General features: G+C 42.8%; 1 protein-coding gene and 1 non-coding gene across 2 annotated transcripts in view; both read right to left on the reverse strand.

Annotated features, from left to right (window-relative positions):
* LYAR (Ly1 antibody reactive) overlaps positions 1 to 22252 on the reverse strand; it is a 28315-nt gene continuing 6063 nt past the window's right edge. Inside the window, exons 2-9 of the mRNA XM_045528453.1 lie at positions 17409 to 17582; positions 15276 to 15390; positions 9427 to 9534; positions 9068 to 9151; positions 5234 to 5642; positions 4826 to 4912; positions 831 to 916; positions 1 to 322 (exon numbers count right to left, since the gene is read on the reverse strand). Coding sequence (XP_045384409.1) covers positions 188 to 322; positions 831 to 916; positions 4826 to 4912; positions 5234 to 5642; positions 9068 to 9151; positions 9427 to 9534; positions 15276 to 15390; positions 17409 to 17530 — 1146 coding nt within the window. The 5' untranslated portion in view covers positions 17531 to 17582 and the 3' untranslated portion in view covers positions 1 to 187. The remainder of the gene's footprint in view (positions 323 to 830; positions 917 to 4825; positions 4913 to 5233; positions 5643 to 9067; positions 9152 to 9426; positions 9535 to 15275; positions 15391 to 17408; positions 17583 to 22252) is intronic.
* Positions 2542 to 2705, reverse strand: LOC123622978. The gene has a single exon (XR_006729710.1). It is a non-coding gene; the product is annotated as a U1 spliceosomal RNA (small nuclear RNA).

Below are 22252 nucleotides of genomic sequence, written 5' to 3' on the forward strand. Positions count from 1 at the left end.
AGAATTTTGGATAAGAATATATTTTATTTTTTCATAAAATTTCTACCAAAAATATACTTTTCCTTAACTTAAAAATAACAGCTTCAGAAAGCACAGTCTGAGTTATCATAATTCACTACACATTTTACAAACAGCAGTGAAAGGAAGAAGTCAGTAGAATGGATTCACTTTTTAAATACAGAAATGTTCATTTCAAAAGCTTGACTTTGTCCTTTAATAACTTAAAGGTGGGGTTCTTGCTGATTTTCTTATTAAAGATGACCAGGAGTTCACCTTTGGATCTGTGATGTTCACTTGTCACCGTGTAATACTGAGCTAAAACCTTCACAGAGAAAAACAAACATCAAATGGGTGTATTTATCATTGAAATTTACCTTACAATGTTCTTTCCTTAGCCCAGAAGTTGGGCAACAGCGAAAGATAAAGAAACTCGTGTGCTGGTTCCACAGGTGTGCTGTGCTTGTGGAAACCCATGCTATGAGCACGTGGCTGTGCGTGTATCATACACAGATACAAAGTTAAAGCAAAGAGAAGAAACCATTGCTCTACAATAAGCAAAAGAGAGAAAAATATCTCAAACAATAATTTTCAAACATAATAAAAATTAAATAAATGGAGCCTGTCTTCAAAGTCTTATAAACAGGCCCCAAATCTAGGCCGCGCTGCGGCTGTGTGATGGGCTCTGGCCCAGTTCCCTCCCACGGACCACTGACACACACCCACACTTAGAGCAGTTCAGGTTAAATATATAGATATATATGTAACAATTGCACATTTTAAAATAAATTCTCCCCAGCTATTATGCGCCTGGATTTGTTCATATACCATACCTTTTTCCTTAGCTTTTTGATTGCTATTTCATTGTCTGGGGCCTGTTTTAGAATTGCTTTAATAGTTCCCTTCCAGTTGAATTTATCTACAACATAAAGAATAACATGTTAGACATTTTGTTTTGCTGTATTACCAGAAGGCAATTTCTGCAGTATCTATTTCTGCAGTATCTATTTGCTTCCTGGGAAACTCCAGTGAGCCGGGCACCCTGGCACCACGGAGCAGTCACTCGCTTTGTCTAATCACAGTGGCCTAGAAGCACTTACTTCTCTTCAAAGTGCTCGTTCTCAGAGTGAGCACGTTAAATAAGCATCACAAACCAGCACCATCATCTCTACAAACGCTTGTAGAAAGACAGAGTTGTATTCAAGGAACTCGGTAAAAATTTACTGAGCATCCACCAAGATCATGGGGCTGTCAAACACAGTTTGGAAGACAAACACTAGCAAAAGGAGCTTAACCTTGAACAAGAGTGAGGACAACTACAAATTATTATACGAGGGACTAAAAATACTCATCTAGGGGACTTCCACTCCTGAGAAGATGGTGTAGACGTACTTTCCCCTGTTGCTCCTGCTAAGTGCCACTAAGAACCCTGAAATTATATATACAACAAACATAAGACGACACTGAAAGAGCAGAGACTGGCTGGGAGCTCGGGCTGCAGAGCGGTGGGGGGCGAGCTTTTTGCCTCCTGTACCGCAGATTTGGAGCCGATGAATCTAGCACCCTGCAGCACCGACAGGCACAGACCAGAAAGCCCCACAGAAGCCTGCTCTCTCTTGGCAATGGACCAGGAAAGGGGCAGCCTAGCAAGACGGAAACCTTTTACACAACAACCACTCAACTCCAGCCCAACAGAAAAAACCGTGGCTCCACCCTCACCCAACACCAGCAAAAGCCAGGCAGGAATTCTGGGCTTTCATCCACACTGGACCCACATGGGGAGCTCTGCTCAGCAGAACAAGGAGTATCCATCCTCCAGGGCCCATGGAGGCCCAGTGGAGGCCTGAGCTTCTGTCCCTACCTGGCAGTAACAAGGCGATGCCCCTACATGCCCCAAAGTCATGTGAGAGAAAGGCAGCTAAAGCGGAAAGTTTAAGTAAGATCTTACACCTTACAAAATGGATCATGGACTTAAATGTAAAATGTAAAACTAAAAACATTTAGAGTATACTTGAAATTTGCTAAGAGGGTGTGTCTTAAGTGTTCTCACCATACACAAATGCCCAATGTGTGTGCGACAGATGTGTTAATTAGCTTGAGTATGGTGACTATTTTGCAATGTATACAAATAGTAAAACATTAAGTTGCACACCTTAAATATATAAAATTTTTATTTGTAAAAAAGATCTATACAAAAAATAATTTAGTAAACAAAAAATCTTTGGGATTTAGGGCTAAGTCAAGAGTTCTTAGCACAATTCACAAAAGAAAAAATTAATAAGCTGAACTTCATTGAAATGAAAAACATTTGCTCTACAAAAGACTATTAAGAGGATGAAAACCAGCCTGAGCAACATAGCCAGACTTCCTTCTCTATAAAAACATTAGCCGGATGTGATGGCGTGTACTTATAGTCCCAGCTACTCAGGAGGCTGAGGCAGGAGGATCGCTTGAGCCCAGGAGATTGAGGTTGCTGTGAGCTATGATGATGCCACTGTACTCTAGCCCGGACACCAGAGCGAGAACATGTCTTTTTTTTTTCCCCAAGGAAGAGTGTGAACACAGTCCCCTACTACCACAAATTATGCAGTCCAGTTTCCCACCTCTGGGGAAATCGCAGGGGTCAGCACATCCGGAGTGCAGTGGCTAAGCCCTGCCCTGGGAGAACCACCTTCGTGATCATGGTATCTCCCCTGCCAGGTAAGTATGAGACCACGTCTTTAAAAAAAAAAAAGGATGAAAAAACAAGCTATAGATTGGGAAAAAATTCACAAACCACGTATCTCACAAAGGACTAATAGTTAGAATACTTAAAGAACTCTCAAAGCTCAACCGTAAAAAACAACAAACAAATAAACAAAGGGAAAAAAACCCGAAACAATGCAATTAGAAAATGGGCAAAAAAACAGGGACATTTCAATGAAGAGATATATAGACAGCAAATACACACACAAAAAGATGTGCAACATCATTAGCCATTAGAGACTTACAAACTGGAACCACAATGAGCTATTACTACACACCTATCAGAATGGAAAAATAATGCACAAAATAGTGACAACACCCAGCATTGGCCAGGATGTGGAGAAGCTGGATCACGCACATGTTCCTGGTGGGAACATAAAATAGCATTTCCACTCTTGAAAAGGCTGGCAGTTTCTTAAAAATGAAACAACACGCGACTACCATATGACACACCATTGCACTCCTGGACATTTATTCCAGAAAAACTGACTTATGTTTACAAAAAAAGCCTGTACATAAATGTTTACTGCAGTTTATTCACAATAAGCAGAAATTGGAAACCACCCAGATGTTGGTCACAGCAGGTGACTGTTCAGAGAAGCGCAGGACTCTGCACCAGGGCCACGCCCTACTAATGAAAAGGACAGGATTCCTGACAGGCGCGACAACCCAGGGGAACCTCCAGAGACTAATGCTGAGTGAAAACAGCCAGTCTCAAAAGGCCACACGCCGTGGAATCCATTTACAGAACATTCTGGAAACTACAAAAGTGGAGGCCAGGTTAGTGATAGATAGTGAGAGGTTAAGGAGGGGCTGGGGGTGAGAGGAAGTGGGTGTGGCCAACACGGCGTCCTGGCCGTGCCCTGACTGAACCTATGCCAACGTCCTGGCCAAGGCCTTGCTCTGCAGTTCTGTAAAGTGTCCCCTCGGGGGAAACGACGCAAAGGGCACCTGGACACCTGAGGAGACATACGTCTCCATTATTTCTTACAGGTGTATATGAAGCTACGACGATCTCAAAAGAAAACATGTAACTCAACACGGACACCTATGATAAAGCTTACTGTACAAATGAGGCCCAGTAGGAGACCAACAAGAATAATAACAAACTAGAACGGCTATAACAATCTACCACAGCAAGTTATGTGGATGTGCTCGTTCTCTCTCAGATACAATACTGCACTGTCCTCACCCTTCTTATGACGAAGGAGCAGAGCAGGACAGCGAGAGGGTCCATCACACTGTTCAGAATGGTGTGCAATTTAAAACTCAGGAATAGCTCACTTCCGGAATTTTCCATTTAGTATTTCAGGACCAAGAGTCCTAAAAACTGCACATGGGGGGCCTACTGTATACACAGTTGGGAGGGGGGTTTTAAGCTAAGAGATGGAACCCAGCCCTGACAGTTAGGAACTTCTGCAGACCAAGCTGTGATCCCCATTTGGGCCCTGGGGCCTGTTCTGGACTGGCAGCACCCCCAGGGTGGGGAGGCAGGAGGACAGAGACTTGCCACTTCCCAGGTGGAGGAAATGCTTCAGGTCCAGGGAAGCGGGAGCAGTTTTGTGTAAGCAACAGCATTTAAAAGGAACCCCAGTGGCCAGGGATTGGATGCCGACAAGTACACACTGTGGTTGAAGAAGAGCAGGTGGCCATGGAGTCACAAGCAAGGGGACACCAGGAAGAGACCCAGCGATGGGGAAGCGAAGAGCCCCATCTGGGTGGACTTGAGGGTACTTCTAGGGGAATAATGAGAGGCAAGGACAAGAGAATTGGGAAGGGGAAAAGGGAGCAGGGTCTCAGAAAGCCATACTGGGTTTCTTCTAAATTCCAAAGATAATATTTATTTCTAGTCCAGATTGCCTTACATTTTTCCTTAAAGACAGAGAGACAGAGGCACTATTGGAATGACCCACACAACCTAGAGAACTGATTTTGCTTTCACATTCTTACACAGGCTTCTGGAGGGTAAGACCCTGCCAGAAGTGCCCAGTTCACCTCCTCCTTCCCCAGAAGGGGGCATCTCTTGGCCCCTGCCCCAACCTACACAAACCTACATTTGCTTTTCAAATGATGGAAATGATACCTTTTGCAGGAGCCACATGGTCTTCCAGTTCTCCACCCTCAGGATGTCCTGGGATCTTCATCATTTTCTTCTTAGAATTTGTTTCGACTAAGTATTTAGAAACATTGAAAAATAAAAGATCTTGCATTTATGCTAGCAGCTGCCATCCAATGAGACCTTACTCATGCCAGGCACATTCCACACCCCATCCTACTGACCCTCCGAGCAACCTGTCACGCTGGGCTGCAGAGGCACTGGGGGGCTGAGGGCAAAGTCACCCACCTAGACTGAGCCCAGGCTGGCCTAACCCCAAAGCTCATGCTCTTACCCATACCTGGTTCAAACACAAAGTCTAACAGGTTGCATATACCCCAAATTCACAGCTTTAACATTCTTTAATGAATCCTAGAGCACAAGCTAGCTGCTTACCTTCTGAGAGCTTCCGCTTCCTTTTCCCCGTCTCTTCCTGGCCGGCGCCCTGCCCCGGCCCCCCGGCTCCGTGTCCCCACTGCCGCTCCTCCGCAGGCTGGCCTTTGCGCCTCTTCTTCCTGCTCTCCATCCCTGCAGAGCCACCGGCCCCGGGGGCCTCCTCCCCAGCAGCCTCAAGGTCAGCCTTCTGTCCCCTTCTGCGCTTCTTAGGGTTCTGACTCTTTGAGTTTTCTAATTTTAGTTCTTTCTTTTCTTTTTTCTGATTCTTCTGCCGCTCTTCCTTCCTTTCCCTTCTGTTCTTCTTTGCCCCTGCTCGCTCCTCCCTGGCATCACTCGCTGTGCAGGTCTCTGCACGGGGTTTTGTCACCTGGTTGTGCGCCTGTGGGTCTTGTCCCTTCCTGACTGGCTCCTTATTACCAAGCAAAAGAAACACATAAACGCTCACTCTGAATGTGTGAGCACAGGTGTTCACATCATCGCACGTAATGATTAAATAAACTGTTGAAGAAAAACGGTTTTATCACTTACCATTTTATAACTGTGAGCCCCACCCCCCCAGCTAAACTGAAGCAGTAATATGCAGAATGAGAACCCCCCCCCAGCCCACAGCCCTCTGCACTCAACAGACATTTTTCAATCCACGGGGAAAAGGAAGAATCCTTATGTCACCTGAGCCAGACCGTTCATTCTGGCTCACTGTTCACTTTTTTTTTGCATGAAGGAAGACAAAAGCACTTAGGTATGGCAGAAACCACTGGGTTCACGTGTCTGCAGACCTAGGTTCAAGTTCCAGCTCTGTTAATTAGTCAGGCGACCCAGGGCAGGTTATTCATCTGCTCTGAACCTGTTTCCTCACCTGTGAAGCGAGAGGTGGCAACACCTCCCTATACCAGGACGGACGGGGAAGATGAGAGAAGACACGTAGGTGCCCAGCACAGTCGATGCTCAATAAACCAGCCCAATGCATGCAAAGTTTTGTAAATTATCAAGTATTAATATTAGACAAAGGAACTGTTATTATCATCATTATTCAGATTAGATAGCTGCCCTCGGGATGGTCCAGGGACGCCTGGATATAGTGCAAAGGACTGTGAGTAAGGAACCACAGAGAACCAAACTTCATGCACTGGACGAAGACCAGCTTTCCGTTGGCGACATTACCTTACCTCAAGCGATGACGTGGAGCAACGTCCCGCACTGCTCCAAGAACACCACTGCCTCTGGGAGGAAGGGAGCAGGCCAGCGGCAGCAGCTCCAGGGCTGCTGCGGGTGCCAGAAACCAGCAGGCTGACGCACCTGCAGGCCTGGGTTCAAGCTCCAGCTCTGCTAACTGCCAGCCAGAGGAGAGGGCAAGTGACCTACGGTCTTCCTCCTCTGGGAGACTATAGGTTGCAAAGGGGAACTATTATCCCTAAAACTGGACCAAGTAAAGGAGGACGGGCTTCTGCTAGAGTACAAGACTTCACACCTTAATGCTCAACCCCTAGTTGGAAGAGCAGCATTAGGAAACAGATATTGAACTAAATAGTTGACGTTTTCTCGGTAGCTGTGGTTCAGAGACACTGAGCCATCAAGGCTCATGGATGAATTCAGAAATAGACTCAGGAGGAAGACTAGGACAAAGAAACTTTACATCTATTCTACAATTCTGTTGGTATCTTCTAGTAAAATATTATTACGACCACTGAATGCCTGAGACCTTAGCTTCCCTTCTACCCAATCTAGATCAAGTCTCCAGCTACTACTTTGCCTCATGTCCAAACCAACTCCTTGGCCACTGGTGGGGGCTGGGGGGGGGGAGGGAGGGGGAGAGGGAGGGAAGATGCATGCACATGCTCATCCATCCAGCAGCTGCTCAATGTATTCTTCCCCATCTTCTTCCCACTTCATTCCATGTTCTCCTCACACGTGGTCTCCTCGACACCTGGACTGACTTGCCTGCCAGAGCCTCCTCTCTTAGTCTCAGCCTCTCCACTGCCTTCTGCCTCTTCACAGCACTTATCAGGACCTGATGTTACTCTGTGACACATATACGTGGCTGCCCATCTCCCCTGTTAGAAGATAGCTCCACGCAGGCAGGACTTTGGCCTAATTATGACTGGATCCACAGTGACCAGGCTAGCTGTGATGGGGTTGAAAAGGACAGAAAAGTACCCAACCTGAGCCTGGTGAGCAGTTACAGGACAGACACTGATGTGTGGACAGAGAAAACCTCAGGACCTTTCACTTTGCAGACAAAACCAGGGACATGCCAGGAGGGTCACAGGGCAAAGGCAAAGGAATTTACCATGGGCTGTTTACTGATCATTTAATTTAAGTATGTTTAAGATATTTTAATATGTTCCTTCAAAGGGGAAACTGGAAAACATGATTTTTTTAAACCCTGCAGTTGAACTAAGCAATTTCACATCTTTGTTTCTTAGTTAAAATAAATAACCTATAAAAAATAGGTGCCACATAAATCCCAATTAAGTGGTTGGTTATAAGGTTTCAAAGGCCCAATTTGTATATTCTGAAAGAGACAAATGATATACTGCCAAGGTAAAGTTTCATTTTGATCTCAATTTGCTGCCAAAATGATTCTCTCTACACAAAACAAATCAACCCCTGATAATCTGACTAGAATAAAAGACCAGTCAGAACTTTGTTTTTTGAAACTACTGATATGTGTCTCCAAATAGGATAAAGCTCCAAATGGAAGCAAAGTACAACTGAAGGGGGGAAAAAAATTTTACATTAACAATGTAATCAACAATATGGCTAAATGATATCAAACTAAGACTTTCTGCATGTATATTCCACATTTAGGACCTCTCACTATCAAACCATTGACTAACAGACAGTTAATTTAATTAATCAAAGGAATTCTCTCTCCAGCAGAAGGAAGGAGTTGTATGAGACTTGAGTGCCCATTGAATACTGGGGCATCCTCATCTACCTTACACTACAAGATTAAGAGGCCGCCCAGGGCCCCCTAACCTCTTATCTTAAGAACACCTCATCACTATGTCCTTACCCTGTTTTTTCTTCATAATACCACCACCGCCACCTGAGATGCTTTAGATTTTTTGTTTGGGGACTGGCACAGATTAGACACTCAGTAAGTTTTTATTTTTTTAATTTTATTTTTGTTTGAGACAGGGTCTCCTCTGTCGCCCAGGCTAGTGTACAGCGGTGTCATCATACTACATCATACTATAACCTGAAACTCCTGAGCTCAAGCAATCGTCTTGGCTCAGTCTCCCGAGAATGTGGGACTACAGCCTTGCACGACCACACCCAGCTATTTTTTGTAGAGATGGAGTCTCACTATGTTGCTCAGGCTGGTCTTGAACTCTTGGCCTCAAGTGATCCTCCTGCGTGGCCTCCCAAAGTGCTAGGATTACAGGCGTGAGCCACTGTGCGTGGCCTTTAGTAAGTATTGAATAAATGAATCAATATTACTATCCACATTTTTTAGTTAAGGAAACTGAGGCTCAGAAGGTGAATAACATGCCCTAGATCAAACGTGAGGCAAACAGCACAGCAGGGACTCAAACCAGGGCTGTCAGAAATCCAAAGCTCCCATTCTCACCAAAGCATGCCACTGCCTGATGTCTAAGCAAATCATTACATGTTAGCTGGCACCATTACCAAACATTGGGATTAAATATCTGTCTCTGCACAATAAGGAAATCCTCTCCGCTATGCACTCAGTTCATTCCTTCTCATAAATGGAGGCACAAAGAGGCTCTCTGAAAAAGAAGGCTGTCTTGACCTCCAAGAATAAGACATTCCCATTTCAGTACTATGAATTTTCGCCACACTGCAAATCTAAAATTAGATACAACTTACACCGCTGGAAGCTTCAGAAAAGATATTCCACACCTGCTCCAGAATGGATTCGTTATGAACTTTTAAACTGTTCTTCATCCAATTCTATTAAAAAAAAAAAAAAAAGAACCATTTACCCCATTTTTTTTTATTTCAAAATATTAAGGGGGTACAATTGTTTTTGTTACATGGATAGTTTTTGTAATGCTTGAGTTTTTGTAATGCTATCAATGTGCCCATCACCCAAATAGTGTCCAATGTCCTACTCATTAGGTAGGCTTTTCCCTGCCCCTGTAATTTATCCCATTTTGACAAGTACACACAAGCTCAGTCATTGGCCACACAGCTCCTCCACACAGGGAAGTGAATCCAACCCATACCTGAAATTTTGCCTTTTTCCTGGGTACATTGTCAAAAGCACCAATTTGTTCTAAGAGTTCTCTCACTTTGGGGCTGACATTCGGTCTCTTTATTAATTCATTAATTTTCTACAAAAAAGATAAAAACAGAAACAATTGACACATGAATTTCATGAAAGCCAAACTAAAAAGTCCTTGCTATAGCTAAAGGGTTCACATTTTAAACCTATATTCTGCATTTATGCCTATGCTTAAAAATATATAGATTAACTTCTATTCAAGGTAGTACTGGCATTCTAGCCAGCACAGTTAGGCAAGAAAGAAATAAAAGGCATAGCCTAATTGGAAGGACAAAGTAAAATTATCCTTGTTCACAGACAATGTCTTTTCTTTTCTTCATTTTTCTTCATTTTTAAGTCTTTTCTTCATTTTTAAGAGCCAGGCTTTCTCTGTTGCCCAGGCTGGAAGGCAGTAGCATGATCAAAGCTCGCTGTAGCCTGGAGCTCCTGAGCTCAAGCAATTCTCTCACCTCAGCCTCCCAAATAGCCGGGACTCATGCCACCACGCCCCAGTAATTTCTAAATATTTTTTGTAGAAAAGGGGTCTTGCTGCTGGGCGCGGTGCCTCATGCCTGTAATCCTAGCACTCTGGGAGGCTGAGGTGGGAGGATCGCTTGAGGTCAGGAGTTCAAGACCAGCCTGAGTAAGAGTGAGATCCCATCTCTACTAAAAACAGAAAAAATTAGCCAGGCAACTAAAAATAGAAACAAAAAATTAGCCGGGCATTGTAGCGAGTGCCTGTAGCCCCAGCTACTCGGGAGGCTAAGGCAGGAGGATCGCTTGAGCCCAGGAGTTGGAGGTTGCTGTGAGCTAGGCTGATGCCACAGCACTCTAGCCTGGGCAACAGAGTGAAATTCTGTCTCAAAAAAAAAAAAAAAAAAAAAGTGGGGGGGCAGGGGTCTTGCTATGTTGCCCAGGTTGGTCTTGAACTCCTGGCTTCAACTGATCCTCCGACCTTGGCCTCCCAAAGTGCTGGGATTACAGGCATGAGCCATAGTGCCCAGCCAATGTGGTCTTATGCATAGAAAACCCTAAAGATTCCACCCTAAAAGTGTTAGAACTGATAAACTAGTTCAGCAAAGTTTCAGGATATAAGATCAACACTCAGAAATCAAGTTGCATTTCCATACACTAAAATGAACAACCCAAAAAGGAAATTAAGAAAATAATTCCATTTGCAACATCATCAAAATAAACAGAATTTGGTAGGAATAAACTTAACCGAAGAGGCAAAGACTTATGTACTGAAAAGCAAAATATATTGTTAAAATAAATTAAAGCAGACACAAATAAATGAAAAGACATTCCATGTACATGGACTGGAATCATTAAATCATTAAAATGTTAATACTACACAAAGCACAATTCAATGCAATTCCTATTAAAATCCAGTTTATATACACATATTTTGTGTGTGTGTGTGTGTGTGTGTGTGTGTGTGTGTTTCCCCCCACACATAGTAACAAGCTATTCCTCTAGATAGGCATAAGGGGGCCATGGGCAGCCTCTTACTGTTATAGTGTTGAGGTAGGTGAGAATGCCCAGTATTCATGGACACTAAACCCACATGCAACTCCTTCTTTCTAGTGGAGACAGAATTCCATGTGAATCCTAAAATTCACATGGAATCTCAAAGAACACCAAATAGCCAAAACAATCTTGAAAAAGAATAAAGTTGGAAGTCTCACGCTTACTACAATACTACAGTAATCAAAACAGTGTGGATTTGGAATAGAGATAAACATACAAACTAATGGAACAGAGACTCCAGAAAGAAACCCTCACATACACAGCCAAATGATTTTCAACAAGGATATCATGACCATTCAATGGGAGAAAGGACAGTTTTCAACAACTGGTGCTGACAAAACTGGATATCCATATGCAAAATAATGAACTTGGACCCTTACATAATACCATATATAAAAACTAACTCGAAATGGATCAGAGATCTAAACTTAAGAGCAAAACTATAAACCTTTAGAAGAAAGCATAGAGGAAAAGCTTCAAGACTTGGCAATAATTTCTTGGATATGACATGAAAAGCACAAGCAATAAAATTAAAAAATGAACTGGATTACATCAAAATTAAAAAACTTTTGTGCATCAAAGGGCCAGGTATAGCAGCTCATGCCTGTAATCCTAGCACTTTGGGAGGCCAAGATGGGAGGACTACTTAAGGGCAGGAATTCAAGACCAGCTTGAGCAACATAGTGAGACTGTCTCTACAAAAAATACAAGAATTAGCCAGGCATGGTGGCGTATGCCTGTAGTCCAAGCTACTCAGGAAGCTGAGGCATGAGGATTGCTTGAGCCCAAGAGTTCAAGGTTATGATGATGCCACTGCACTCTAGCCTGGATGAGACTCTGTATCAAAAATGAAACAAAAAAGGACACTATCAACATAGTGAAAAGGTAACCCACAGAATGGGAGAAAATATTTGCAAATCATATACGATAAAGGGCTAACATTCAAAATATAAAGAACTCTTACAACTCAACAACAAAAAAACAAACAAGCTGATTACAACATGGACAAAGGACTTAAATAGATATTTCTTCAAAGAAAATATACAAATAGCCAACAAATACATGAAAAGATGTTCAACATCAGTAATCATTAGGGAAATGCAAACGAAAGCCATAATGAGATACCACTTTGCACCCATTAGGATGGCTACCCTTAAAAAATTAGAAAATAACAAGTGTTGGCAAGGATGTGGAGGCATTGGAACCCTTGTGCATTGCTGGTGGGAATGCTGCAGCTGCTACAGAAAATAGTATGGAGGTTCCTCAAAACATTAAAAATAGAATTACCATACGATCCAGCAATTCCACTGCTGGGTATATATCCAAAAGAATTGAAAGCAGGGATTTAAAGAGATATTTGTATACTCATGTTCACAGCAGCATTTTTCACAACAGGCAAGAGGAAGAAGTGTCCACTGAGAGAGAAATAAACAAAATGTATTCTATCTATACAATGGATTATTTTTTCAGCCTTAAAAGGAAGGCAATTCTGACACAAGCTACAACACGGATGCACCTTGAAGATACTGTTAAGGTAAAGATATTATGTTAAGGTAAATAAGCTAGCCACAAAAGGATAAATATTGTATGATTTCACTTATATGGGATACCCAGAGTAGTCAAATTCATAGAGACAGAAAGTAGACTGCGGTTACTAGGGGCTGGGGAGTGAGATTGGGGAGTTAGCGTTTAATGGGGACAGAGTTCCAGTTTGGAGAGACAGAAAAGTTCTGGAAATGGATGCTAATGGTGGCTGTAGAACAATGTGAATATACTTAATTGTATGTTTTGAAATGGTTAAAAGCCTAAATTTTATGTTGTGTATACTTTAACCACAGTAAAAAGAAAAAACAAACTGAAAAAAAGAAGAGCATATAAACAAACCAAATGTGATCAAAAGAATCAGAAAAAAGTGGGCATTATAGGGACTAGGGCATAAACTGAGAATAAGATAATAACATTAAGATCTAATAAATAAATCTGAAATAAGAACAGGACAGAGATGAAAATCTAATTAGTGACCTAGAGAAAATGCATCTGGCAATCCCAGTGAAGGCAGAGGAAAGAAATAATTATTAAAGTTGGGAGACATCAGTAGACAGGAAGGAGGTCACCAATGAGCCAACATAAGGATAAATGCTGGAGCTAAACAAACATAATGGAGGAAAATGTCCCTGCATTAGGAATTCATGTATAAACAGACCAGAAAAAACGATGCAGGATACTAAGGATAAGGAAGTGGCTTCAGGCACCCAGGCAGGAAAACGTACACCAAGAAAACAAGACAAACATCAACAGGGAAAGAATGAGGCCCAGCACTCGCTGGAGCAGCCAGCAGTGTCAGGAAAGAACAGGGCACTGGCGACAAAGTTTAGAGGAAAACACTGTGACCCGTGTGAGATACTAAATGTTCTTCCCAATCTTCTATCCACAGTCTGGCTGGAAGCCCAGAGACACCTGAGGTGCTCAGCTAACATTCACACCGGTTTTTTCCAGCTGACTAGTTTTGCTCTCGTGTGTTAACTTTCTTCTCTGTATTTTTTCTGTATTACTTGAGTGTTTTTTTAAAATTGATGCACACCTATTTTTTATTAAAATGATAAAGCCATAAAAATTAACAGAAAAAAAAAGAGAGCAGCAGATCAGAGTGTCAGAAATGACACGGGTGAGGTTTGAGGAGCCAGCCCCACGGTTGGAATACAGCAGATGGAATACAGCCGAACTTTTAAGGCAGCAAGTTTCTGGAAGTGTGGGGGAGATGCTAGAAGGAAGAAGTGAGACAAAGTCTGAAACAGTCCAGTCTTATTGTGAAAGGAGAAAGGGTCCCTCTGGGGATCAATATTCTGAGCTCTTTATAATATTAATGACTTCAAAATACCCAACCTACTAATAAAAAGCTTTTGGAGAACAGGGATCCCTTCTGACAAGATTTTTTAATTCTATTTGTTAAAATGTGGGTTTTAAGGATTTCGGGGAAAGAACAAAATCCCAAATGCACGTCAGTCAGAAGGGTCCCAGAGCAGCCCATTTAGCACAGAGGCATCGGCCACCAGCAATCAGCGGAAGGGGCAGAACCACAAGTTAGTTCTTGATTTAAAACACAGTAGCAGGCAGGGCTGACGATGCCTGAGAGTTTTACAGCAAAGGTCAGCAAACTTTGTCTGCAAAGGGCCAGAGAATAAATATTTAGGCTTTGCAGGTATCTGTCACAACTACTCAATGACACCCTTATAGCACTAAAGCAGCCAAAGGCAACAGATAAACAAATGGCTGTGGCTTGTGTTTCAATAAAACTTTACTGATAAAGAGGCAGTGTGTGGCCTCTGGCCATGGGCCACTGTTTGCTGAATTCTGCTTTAGAGGATTTCCCGCATCCTGTGGCTGTGACGACAGCAGAAGTAGAACTCATAGACTCAGGTACCTCAAACTCAGGGCCTAGGAATGTAATCTGGTTCTCAAAGGATTACAGACAGAGTGCCCAAAAGTGTGGCTGATGGTCACCAGCCTAAACATCTTAGCCAAGATTTCAACAGCTTCTCCACCTGCACTGGGCAGACTGTGGAAGTCCTTCGTGAACAGAAGACTTGCCTGTCTAGGAGTATGCTAAATCAGTACGCTACTCAACATAGTCAGTATCAGAAAACTCACATTGAAAACTTTCATCAAATGGAACAACTTTATTTTTATTGGTGGTTTTATGGACATTTTTCCACATATATGACATCTGTCTTTTCACTCTCCTGCCTTCCTTTCTGAGTCCCTCCTGGGGCTATCTATTCTGTACATGGTAACATTTTACAAGTTACACTTCTCAGTGAATTAGGGATTTCAATGCTTTTGCCAATAAATTTTCTACTTAACCAAAGTGAAAACATGTACTTTTATATTAATGAAAGTGTCTTTATTTTGCCTGATTCTGATGACTGACAGACATGACAGATTAACATAGTCTGAGTTTTAAAAGTTGCATTATCACTAAACGTACAGAAAGATTAGAAAGCTTCCACTCAGTTGCATAGCTGGGGGAAAGCTACTGAGAATTCTAAAATATTTTTGCAAGAAATCTGCAAAATACATGGATTGCAGACATAATGTACTGCAATTATACTAATAGAAAAATAAAGAACTCTTATTCAAGTAGTTTGGTTCAACCTCGGACTATTCTAGGATATGATGTTTCCAAGATTTGTCTGTAGGGATAACATTTACTCAGTCTCTTGGGCTTCCAAAGAAAGAGGAAGGTGTCAGATGAAGCTACTCCATGAATTAGAAAGACGTTACCTGAATCCACGCCTGCTGTTTAATATCGCCTTTGTGGGTTTTACCTTCATAGCCTTTGCCGCCATACTTCTGATCTTCACTTATGCATTTCACATGGTTTTTATAGTCATCGCCCCTTTAAAGTGATCAGAAATTCCACCATTAGACTGACACCCAGGCTGCAGGCCCTGACTAGTGCCAGCATGCTGCTCCTCCCTCCTGTGGTCCACACTGTACTTTTTCACATATGTCCAAGGCACAAGCACCCAACTACTTCACTCGCCATCGTTATGACCTCCTGGTCATAACCACACCTCCCCTCCTCCAAACTCTTCAATACAAGACCCACTTTAATTTTTCACCCATTTTTATATACAAACATCTTAGACCAAACCGATAGGCAGTATTTCTTTTTTTTTAGTCACAAGTATATATAAACTGAATAAAAAATAAAATAAAATTCTCTGCAATAGGGTAGTTTTATCTTAAATTACAAAAATCTGAGTTCCTGGAAATATAGTAGGCCATCAATAATCAGTTCTAGGCTGGGCACAGTGGCTCACACCTATAATCCTTGCACTTTGGGAGGCCAAGGCAGGAGGAATGCTTGAGGCCAGGAGTTCCAGACCAGCCTGAGCAAGAGTGAGACCCCATCTCTACTAAAAACAGAAAAAATTAGCCAGGCATCACCTGTAGTCCCAGCTAATCAGGAGGCTGGGGCAGGAGGCTTGCTTGAGCCTAGGAGTTTGAGGTTACAGTGAGCTATGATGCCACTGCACTCTAGCCCAGGTGACAGAGTGAGACCCTGTCTCAAAAAAATCAGTTGTTGTTATAAATTACAAGCTGGTATAAAATGGCAGTATCAGGTCACTAAAAGTTCTGAGTCTCAGAGTCTTACAAAAAAAGAAAACTCGATTCTCTCTTAAGTGATCTTTTTAAAGCTCTGTGGGGTTCCTCAGGGAAATGTTGGGGACAAGGTCGGGGGCAAGTCCCCTAATTAAAACAACCCAATTTTTACCTATTTTATATATCAAGCTTCCTCTTAAGATTGGGTCTGAACAGAGTTTAGCAGTTTCCCCCCAAAAAATCATTGCTCTAGAATGAATTAAAATGGACTATAAGCAAATACCATCTAAATACCACAAAGGACACTGGGACAAATGCAGCCATAGCCAGCTTTTCACCTGAACCCTCTGAAGCTAAAGGGGAATCAACCCAAACTGAAGAGGGCAGCCCTCCGCAAATGACCCACCTCGAGAAGCAGTGTCTGAGCACATCGGGCTCTGCCCCTCACCTCCCCACTAATCATCCACCTGCACAGACGCCTCCCCTGTGCAAGTGCCTCCCGCCACACGCGTGGGGCCAGGAGGAACATCACCTCCGCCAGCACCTCCCACTTTCCAGGGAGGACCTGGTCTCCTCTGCTACCAGTCATCTTCCCCTGTGAATCCAAAAATCTATGTTCTGGTTTCTAAGTCCATCTCTTCAGTGTGATGGGCACATGATACCCTGGTCTAACACAACCAACCACAAAGCCCCTGGAGCCTCTCTCCGTGTGGCTCCTTCCCTGGGCCTGGTAACAGTGGCAAGAAGACAGCAACCAGTGCCACTGACTGATCAAACCCTCTCATCACCATAATTGCTCCTTCTCTTGAAAACTTCTTTTCTTTTCCAGACAGGATCTCACCCTGTCACCCAGGCTGGAGTGCAGTGTCGTCATCATAGCTCACTGCCACCTCAGACTCCTGGGTTCAAGCAATCCTCCTGCTTCAGCCTCCCGAGTAGCTGGGACTACAGGTGCATGTCACTGTGCCTGGCTAAATTTTTGTATTTTGTGTAGACACAAGGTCTCACTATGTTGCCCAGGCTGGTCCCAAACTCCTGGCCTCCAGCAATCCTCCTGCCTTGCCCCCTCAAAGTGCTGAGAATACAGGCATGAGCTACCATGCCCAGCAAAGACTTCCTTAAAAAGCAAGTCTTTTTTTAAAGCACTTTGCAAAGAATCATACCCATTTTAATCAATGGACCCTACAAGTTCTTTTTCTTAATTTCTTTCCTCAAATTTGCCTCATTTTTCCAAGTTTTATGGGGCCACGGCTTCCAAAACTGACCTGGACCTTTATTATGGATCTATACGAATTACACGGAGCTTACCAGAAGTCTCTACCGCAGTCAATGCAAGAAAGGCATTCACAGTTTCTGCAGACAGACATGTGCTTTTCCACTTGTATTTTCTTCACTGATTCACCACATGCATTGCACGTAAAAAATACCATTTTCAGCTAAATGGTTAAATAGTCTCTATCCAAGATAGGTTTTAAGTCTTGTCTATAAAAAAAAAAATTATCATTGTATACTGAAACTTTGCCAATAAATGATTCATATAGCTAACTTTTCAACCATAATTTCACATGCAAATAACAGAATCAAAGTTGATTAACAATCTACATAACTACCGCCCATATAATTATCATTAACAATGACAACGGCTAACACTTGGGGAATGCATGCTTACCTTATGCTAGGTACTATCCTAAGAGCTTTACCTGTATTAACTTATCTAATCCACATCATAACCCTATGAAAGAAAAATTACTACTGTTCAAAATTTACAGGAGGTAATTGAGGCACAGAGACATTAAGTAACTTGCCCAAGTAACAGAACCAGGATTTAAATCTGGCAGATTGGAAGATGAAGAGCTTTGGGGGCATTAAGTGACACATTTTACTTCCCCTAATAACTTTAAGCTCTCTCTATATATATACATGTATAAATATATAAAATGAAGCATATAGAAGGCACTGCAATTTAGATTATACTCAAACTATTCCAGTCCCCAAATATAATAAGAATATAGCCAGAGGAAAATTGAGGGAAATTGAGAAAGTGGAGAAGAGGCAATTCTATAGACACAATTTCTGTAAGCACTAAAAACACACCGACATTACTACGTATCCACCGGTGTTGAATATGAGGATATGCCCCTCAGCCTTAGTGGACAGGGGCCTCCTTTATGTGGTTTCTTGTCAGATCAATTAGAGAAATGGAACCACATCGAGGTGTCCCAACTGCTGGGTGCTGGATTACTGGAGGATTTCACAAACCCAGGTATCCCTGGCTCTGCCCCAACATGAAGTGTGTCTGCACATACACAAAATCACCATTTAAAAATTTCATGAAAATACTACTATTGTGCTCAACACAACACAAATTCATCTAAAAGTGTTAAAGAAGTCACAGTAACTTTCCATGCTTATATAATTTTTTAATCACTAGATTCTAAAAGAGCACTGTTGTTTTACATCATAAATAAGTTTCACAGCAAAAACAGAGAGCTGTTTACCCAAGACTTCACTCAAGAATCTTTTGGCACAAATCATCTACCCTTAGTTCACAGAGAATTCTCATGCATGAAATCACCACCTCTCCAGATCTCTGCTGGTGAGGTCACACCTAAGCAAGGACCAGAGCTGTTCGTGTCCATGCAGCCTTGAATGGACATGTACGTCCTGGCTGTAACTTCAGGGTTTAAAAAGGCCCAGCCGGTCTCTTGTGGAGGCCTCTTGTCCTGTGGAACGCTGCCAGACACCAGTTCACTTTCTATGCTACGTATAAACTTCGGGCCCCTGGCCCCAGATCCCAGGTGCCCTCCTGATGGAGCTAACTTACCATCAGGGTAAGCTGGTAAGGGAGGGCATGTGGTCAGCTACAGCCTAGCACCGAATCCTCAGGAAGCAAAGATGACTAACCTGGGATGCGCTGCAAACTGTCATCTCATCTGGTTATTGTAACGTGTGATATAGTCTCCCATGACCCAGCTCCCTCAAAGTTCACCATTCTGCATGAAGCAGATGGATGTTCAATATATGTCAGGCAAGAGGAGCAGCCATTCTGCCTCATACGGGAGAATAAAGGTTGGAACAAGAGCCAATATCACATTATCAAGTAGTCTGGAGGTGTACTTTCCTTTAAGTACAAGAGTAAATCATTAATTAGTCACCAAGAAATGGACTGCCATTGTATGTACAAGGTAGAAGCAGCTTCGATAAGCCAAATTATCTGTTGAAAAGACTTTAAAGTACTTTCATGATGAGATACAACAATGAAAAACACCTCCCGAGATGCAGATATGGCTTAGAGCTTTCCAACCTTTGTTGCTGAGGACTATTCTGTTTCTTTTTTTTTTTTTTTTAGACAGAGTCTCGCTTTGTTGCCTGGGCTAGAGTGAGTGCCGTGGCGTCAGCCTAGCTCACAGCAACCTCAAACTCCTGGGCTTAAACGATCCTACTGCCTCAGCCTCCCGAGTAGCTGGGACTACAGGCATGCGCCACCATGCCTGGCTAATTTTTTATATATATATATTTTAGTTGGCCAGATAATTTTTCTATTTTTAGTAGAGACAGGGTCTCGCTCTTGCTCAGGCTGGTCTCGAACTCTTGAGCTCAAGCAATCCACCCGCCTCGGCCTCCCAGAGGGCTAGGATTACAGGCACGAGCCACCGCGCCCGGCCTATTCTGTTTCTTGATGGAAGAGGGGAGAAAGGTTTTAGCAAGCCCTGTGATCCAATGGGGAGACTTCCCACTGGACAGCTTGTTGTGGAAGGTGAGGACTTAAAAAATACATGGACTGAAAGCAGCCAGTGATGTCGACAAAAAGATGCTCTGAGTATCTGTCCAAAACATGCTACCCCTCTGGAGATTAGTCATAGTGTAATTAAATATGGGTTCAGGAGAGGATTAGAATTTGGTCACATGTCCCTCTGAAAAATATTTCCAACCATTTTCATTTGGTCTTTATTTTTCAAGGCAGAGTGTGTGGATTGCACAGGAAGTCAGAGCTCAGTCTCTTCCTGCCTTCCTCCAGAATTTTCCATTTGACATGAAATCGCAACAGCATGTCCACCTGCTTGTCTAATGAGATAAAATCTGTAAGGAGCTTACCTCCCCCTCATTCAGAGCCAAGGACACCCCAGCACCTGCCCAAGAGTCACCTTGATTATGCCTCACACCCAACCCGTCCCCAGGGAAAATACCTTCCATTTAAGCTGCAAAGAAAAGCTCAAAACCATCAAGACCTTCAAAACCAGCTTAACGGCACAGCAGACAGGGTGTCCCAAGTCTTACAGTGGGCTTAATAATTTCATAAGTGTAAATGCTACAAACTTACAAAAAGACATCCTGTGGAAATTCAGGCCCTCTAACTGAAGATAGCAAACATTGCCTACAACAAAAAAGCAAAACCATATTATTCAAATTCCACAAGAGTAGATAAACGTGGAAGAAATGTAAATAATTAAACTTCAAATGATGTTTTTCATAAATTTGCAACCTTTATGCTTCTGAAGTTATGAAAGCTTAAACCTGCATTAAGACTTTGAGGACACCCTATCCACCAGGTTCAGAAGTGATAGATTTCCAATTTTTAGCCCTAAGTGTAAAAAGACAGCATTTTTTTTAATAGGGCTGGACCTAAATAAGAGTCCTCTTTTCCTTCCCTCGCTGCCCAAAGCAGGTCCCAATACAGCCACAGAGATTCTACCCACTATTCCTTCTAGATGTGTGGGCATATTAAAAGAGAAGGCAAGTAGAAAGCAGTGTTTTTGGACTGGTGAGAGCATGCTCCAGTTCTCACCCCAGGTGGGTCACTCTGACTCATTTCAGCAGACATTTACTGAATCCTAAGTGTGTGTCAGGTACTGTGCTACCCAGATACACCTGGGTGCCTCACTCACGGCAGACAGGTCCTCTGTGTGTGCTCCTGGCTATCTACTCCTCTATCGGTATGGTCAATTTACTGAGCTCTCAGCACATGCCATACCCAAGAAAAAGATGACAAGGGCCCGAACAAAAGAACCCACGACCGTTTGCTCTCTAAAAGCCATTCCACATGTACGATCACAACTGCACCTAATACCTCCAGAACAGCCATCACCATGCCACCACTGTCTGCAGGAGAAAACTGAGGCTCAAGAGGTTAAGATATCTTCCTGGAAGTGGCAAAGGTGGCCTGAAAGGCCAGGTGACAAGCCCAAGTCCTGCCCTACCTCCATCTTGAACTGTAGTGTCCTTGCCACTTGCCTGGCCATTATTTGTTTTTTTTTTTTTTTTAAAGTAGCAATATATTTATTTACAAAATATACAGTTTCACAGAAACAGCTTCGCTTTATACACATAAACTTTAAAATTACACAGAACCATGTAAACGATGTTAAGTGTCTGGCCTGGCCAAAGCCCATGGGAGGGGCCTACTTTGGGGGTAACATCTTTCCCTCCCTTCATTAGCCACCAACCAGGAGCCCCTGGATGGGTCATGCCTAATTTGCATATAGAAACTGATTGCAGCTGCCCAGTTCAATCTAACACAAAAATCAAGGTGTCTGACTTTTTAAGACACCACCCACAGGGATCTGTTAAAAGAACAAAAATGCAATCAAGGAAAAATGGCGGTGAGTATCAAACGCATTCCAGAGGCATCAAACCGTCAGCACATGTAACAATTGCCAGGTTGGCAGGTCCACTCTAAAATCGGTCATATTCTTCACATGCACTTTAAAAATCTTGTGGAGTTTTTTAGAAAAGAAGAAAAACACTTTGAAACTTTGGTTATTGTCATGGTGAAGACACTGGACAGGCATTGTCATGGGGCAGATCTTTGGCAAATTCCTCTCCACCTTGTCCTGGATGTCTGCCCTAGTCAGAGCCAGATAACTGTCTGGAGAGAAGATTGTTTCTAAACCAGCTTACTATTTTCTCTACAGAACAACATCTCCCTTGGGAAGCTTCACAATAAACTAGGTTTCAGAAACTTTCTCTCTACCTGTATGTTAATACAAGCAACAGAGTATTTTTAAAAAAATAAGACAGTTGACTGGACAAGCGTGAAAGATACTAGGACAAAACATGGGCTCTGAATAGCCAAATTATGGTTCAAACCCCTTGTTCCTTCAGTGAGAACGTGGAAAGTGTGCCTGGTGGCCCCGCACAAAGGTGCCACATGA

Source organism: Lemur catta, chromosome 17 (assembly GCF_020740605.2).
Source record: "Lemur catta isolate mLemCat1 chromosome 17, mLemCat1.pri, whole genome shotgun sequence".
Taxonomy (NCBI): domain Eukaryota; kingdom Metazoa; phylum Chordata; class Mammalia; order Primates; family Lemuridae; genus Lemur; species Lemur catta.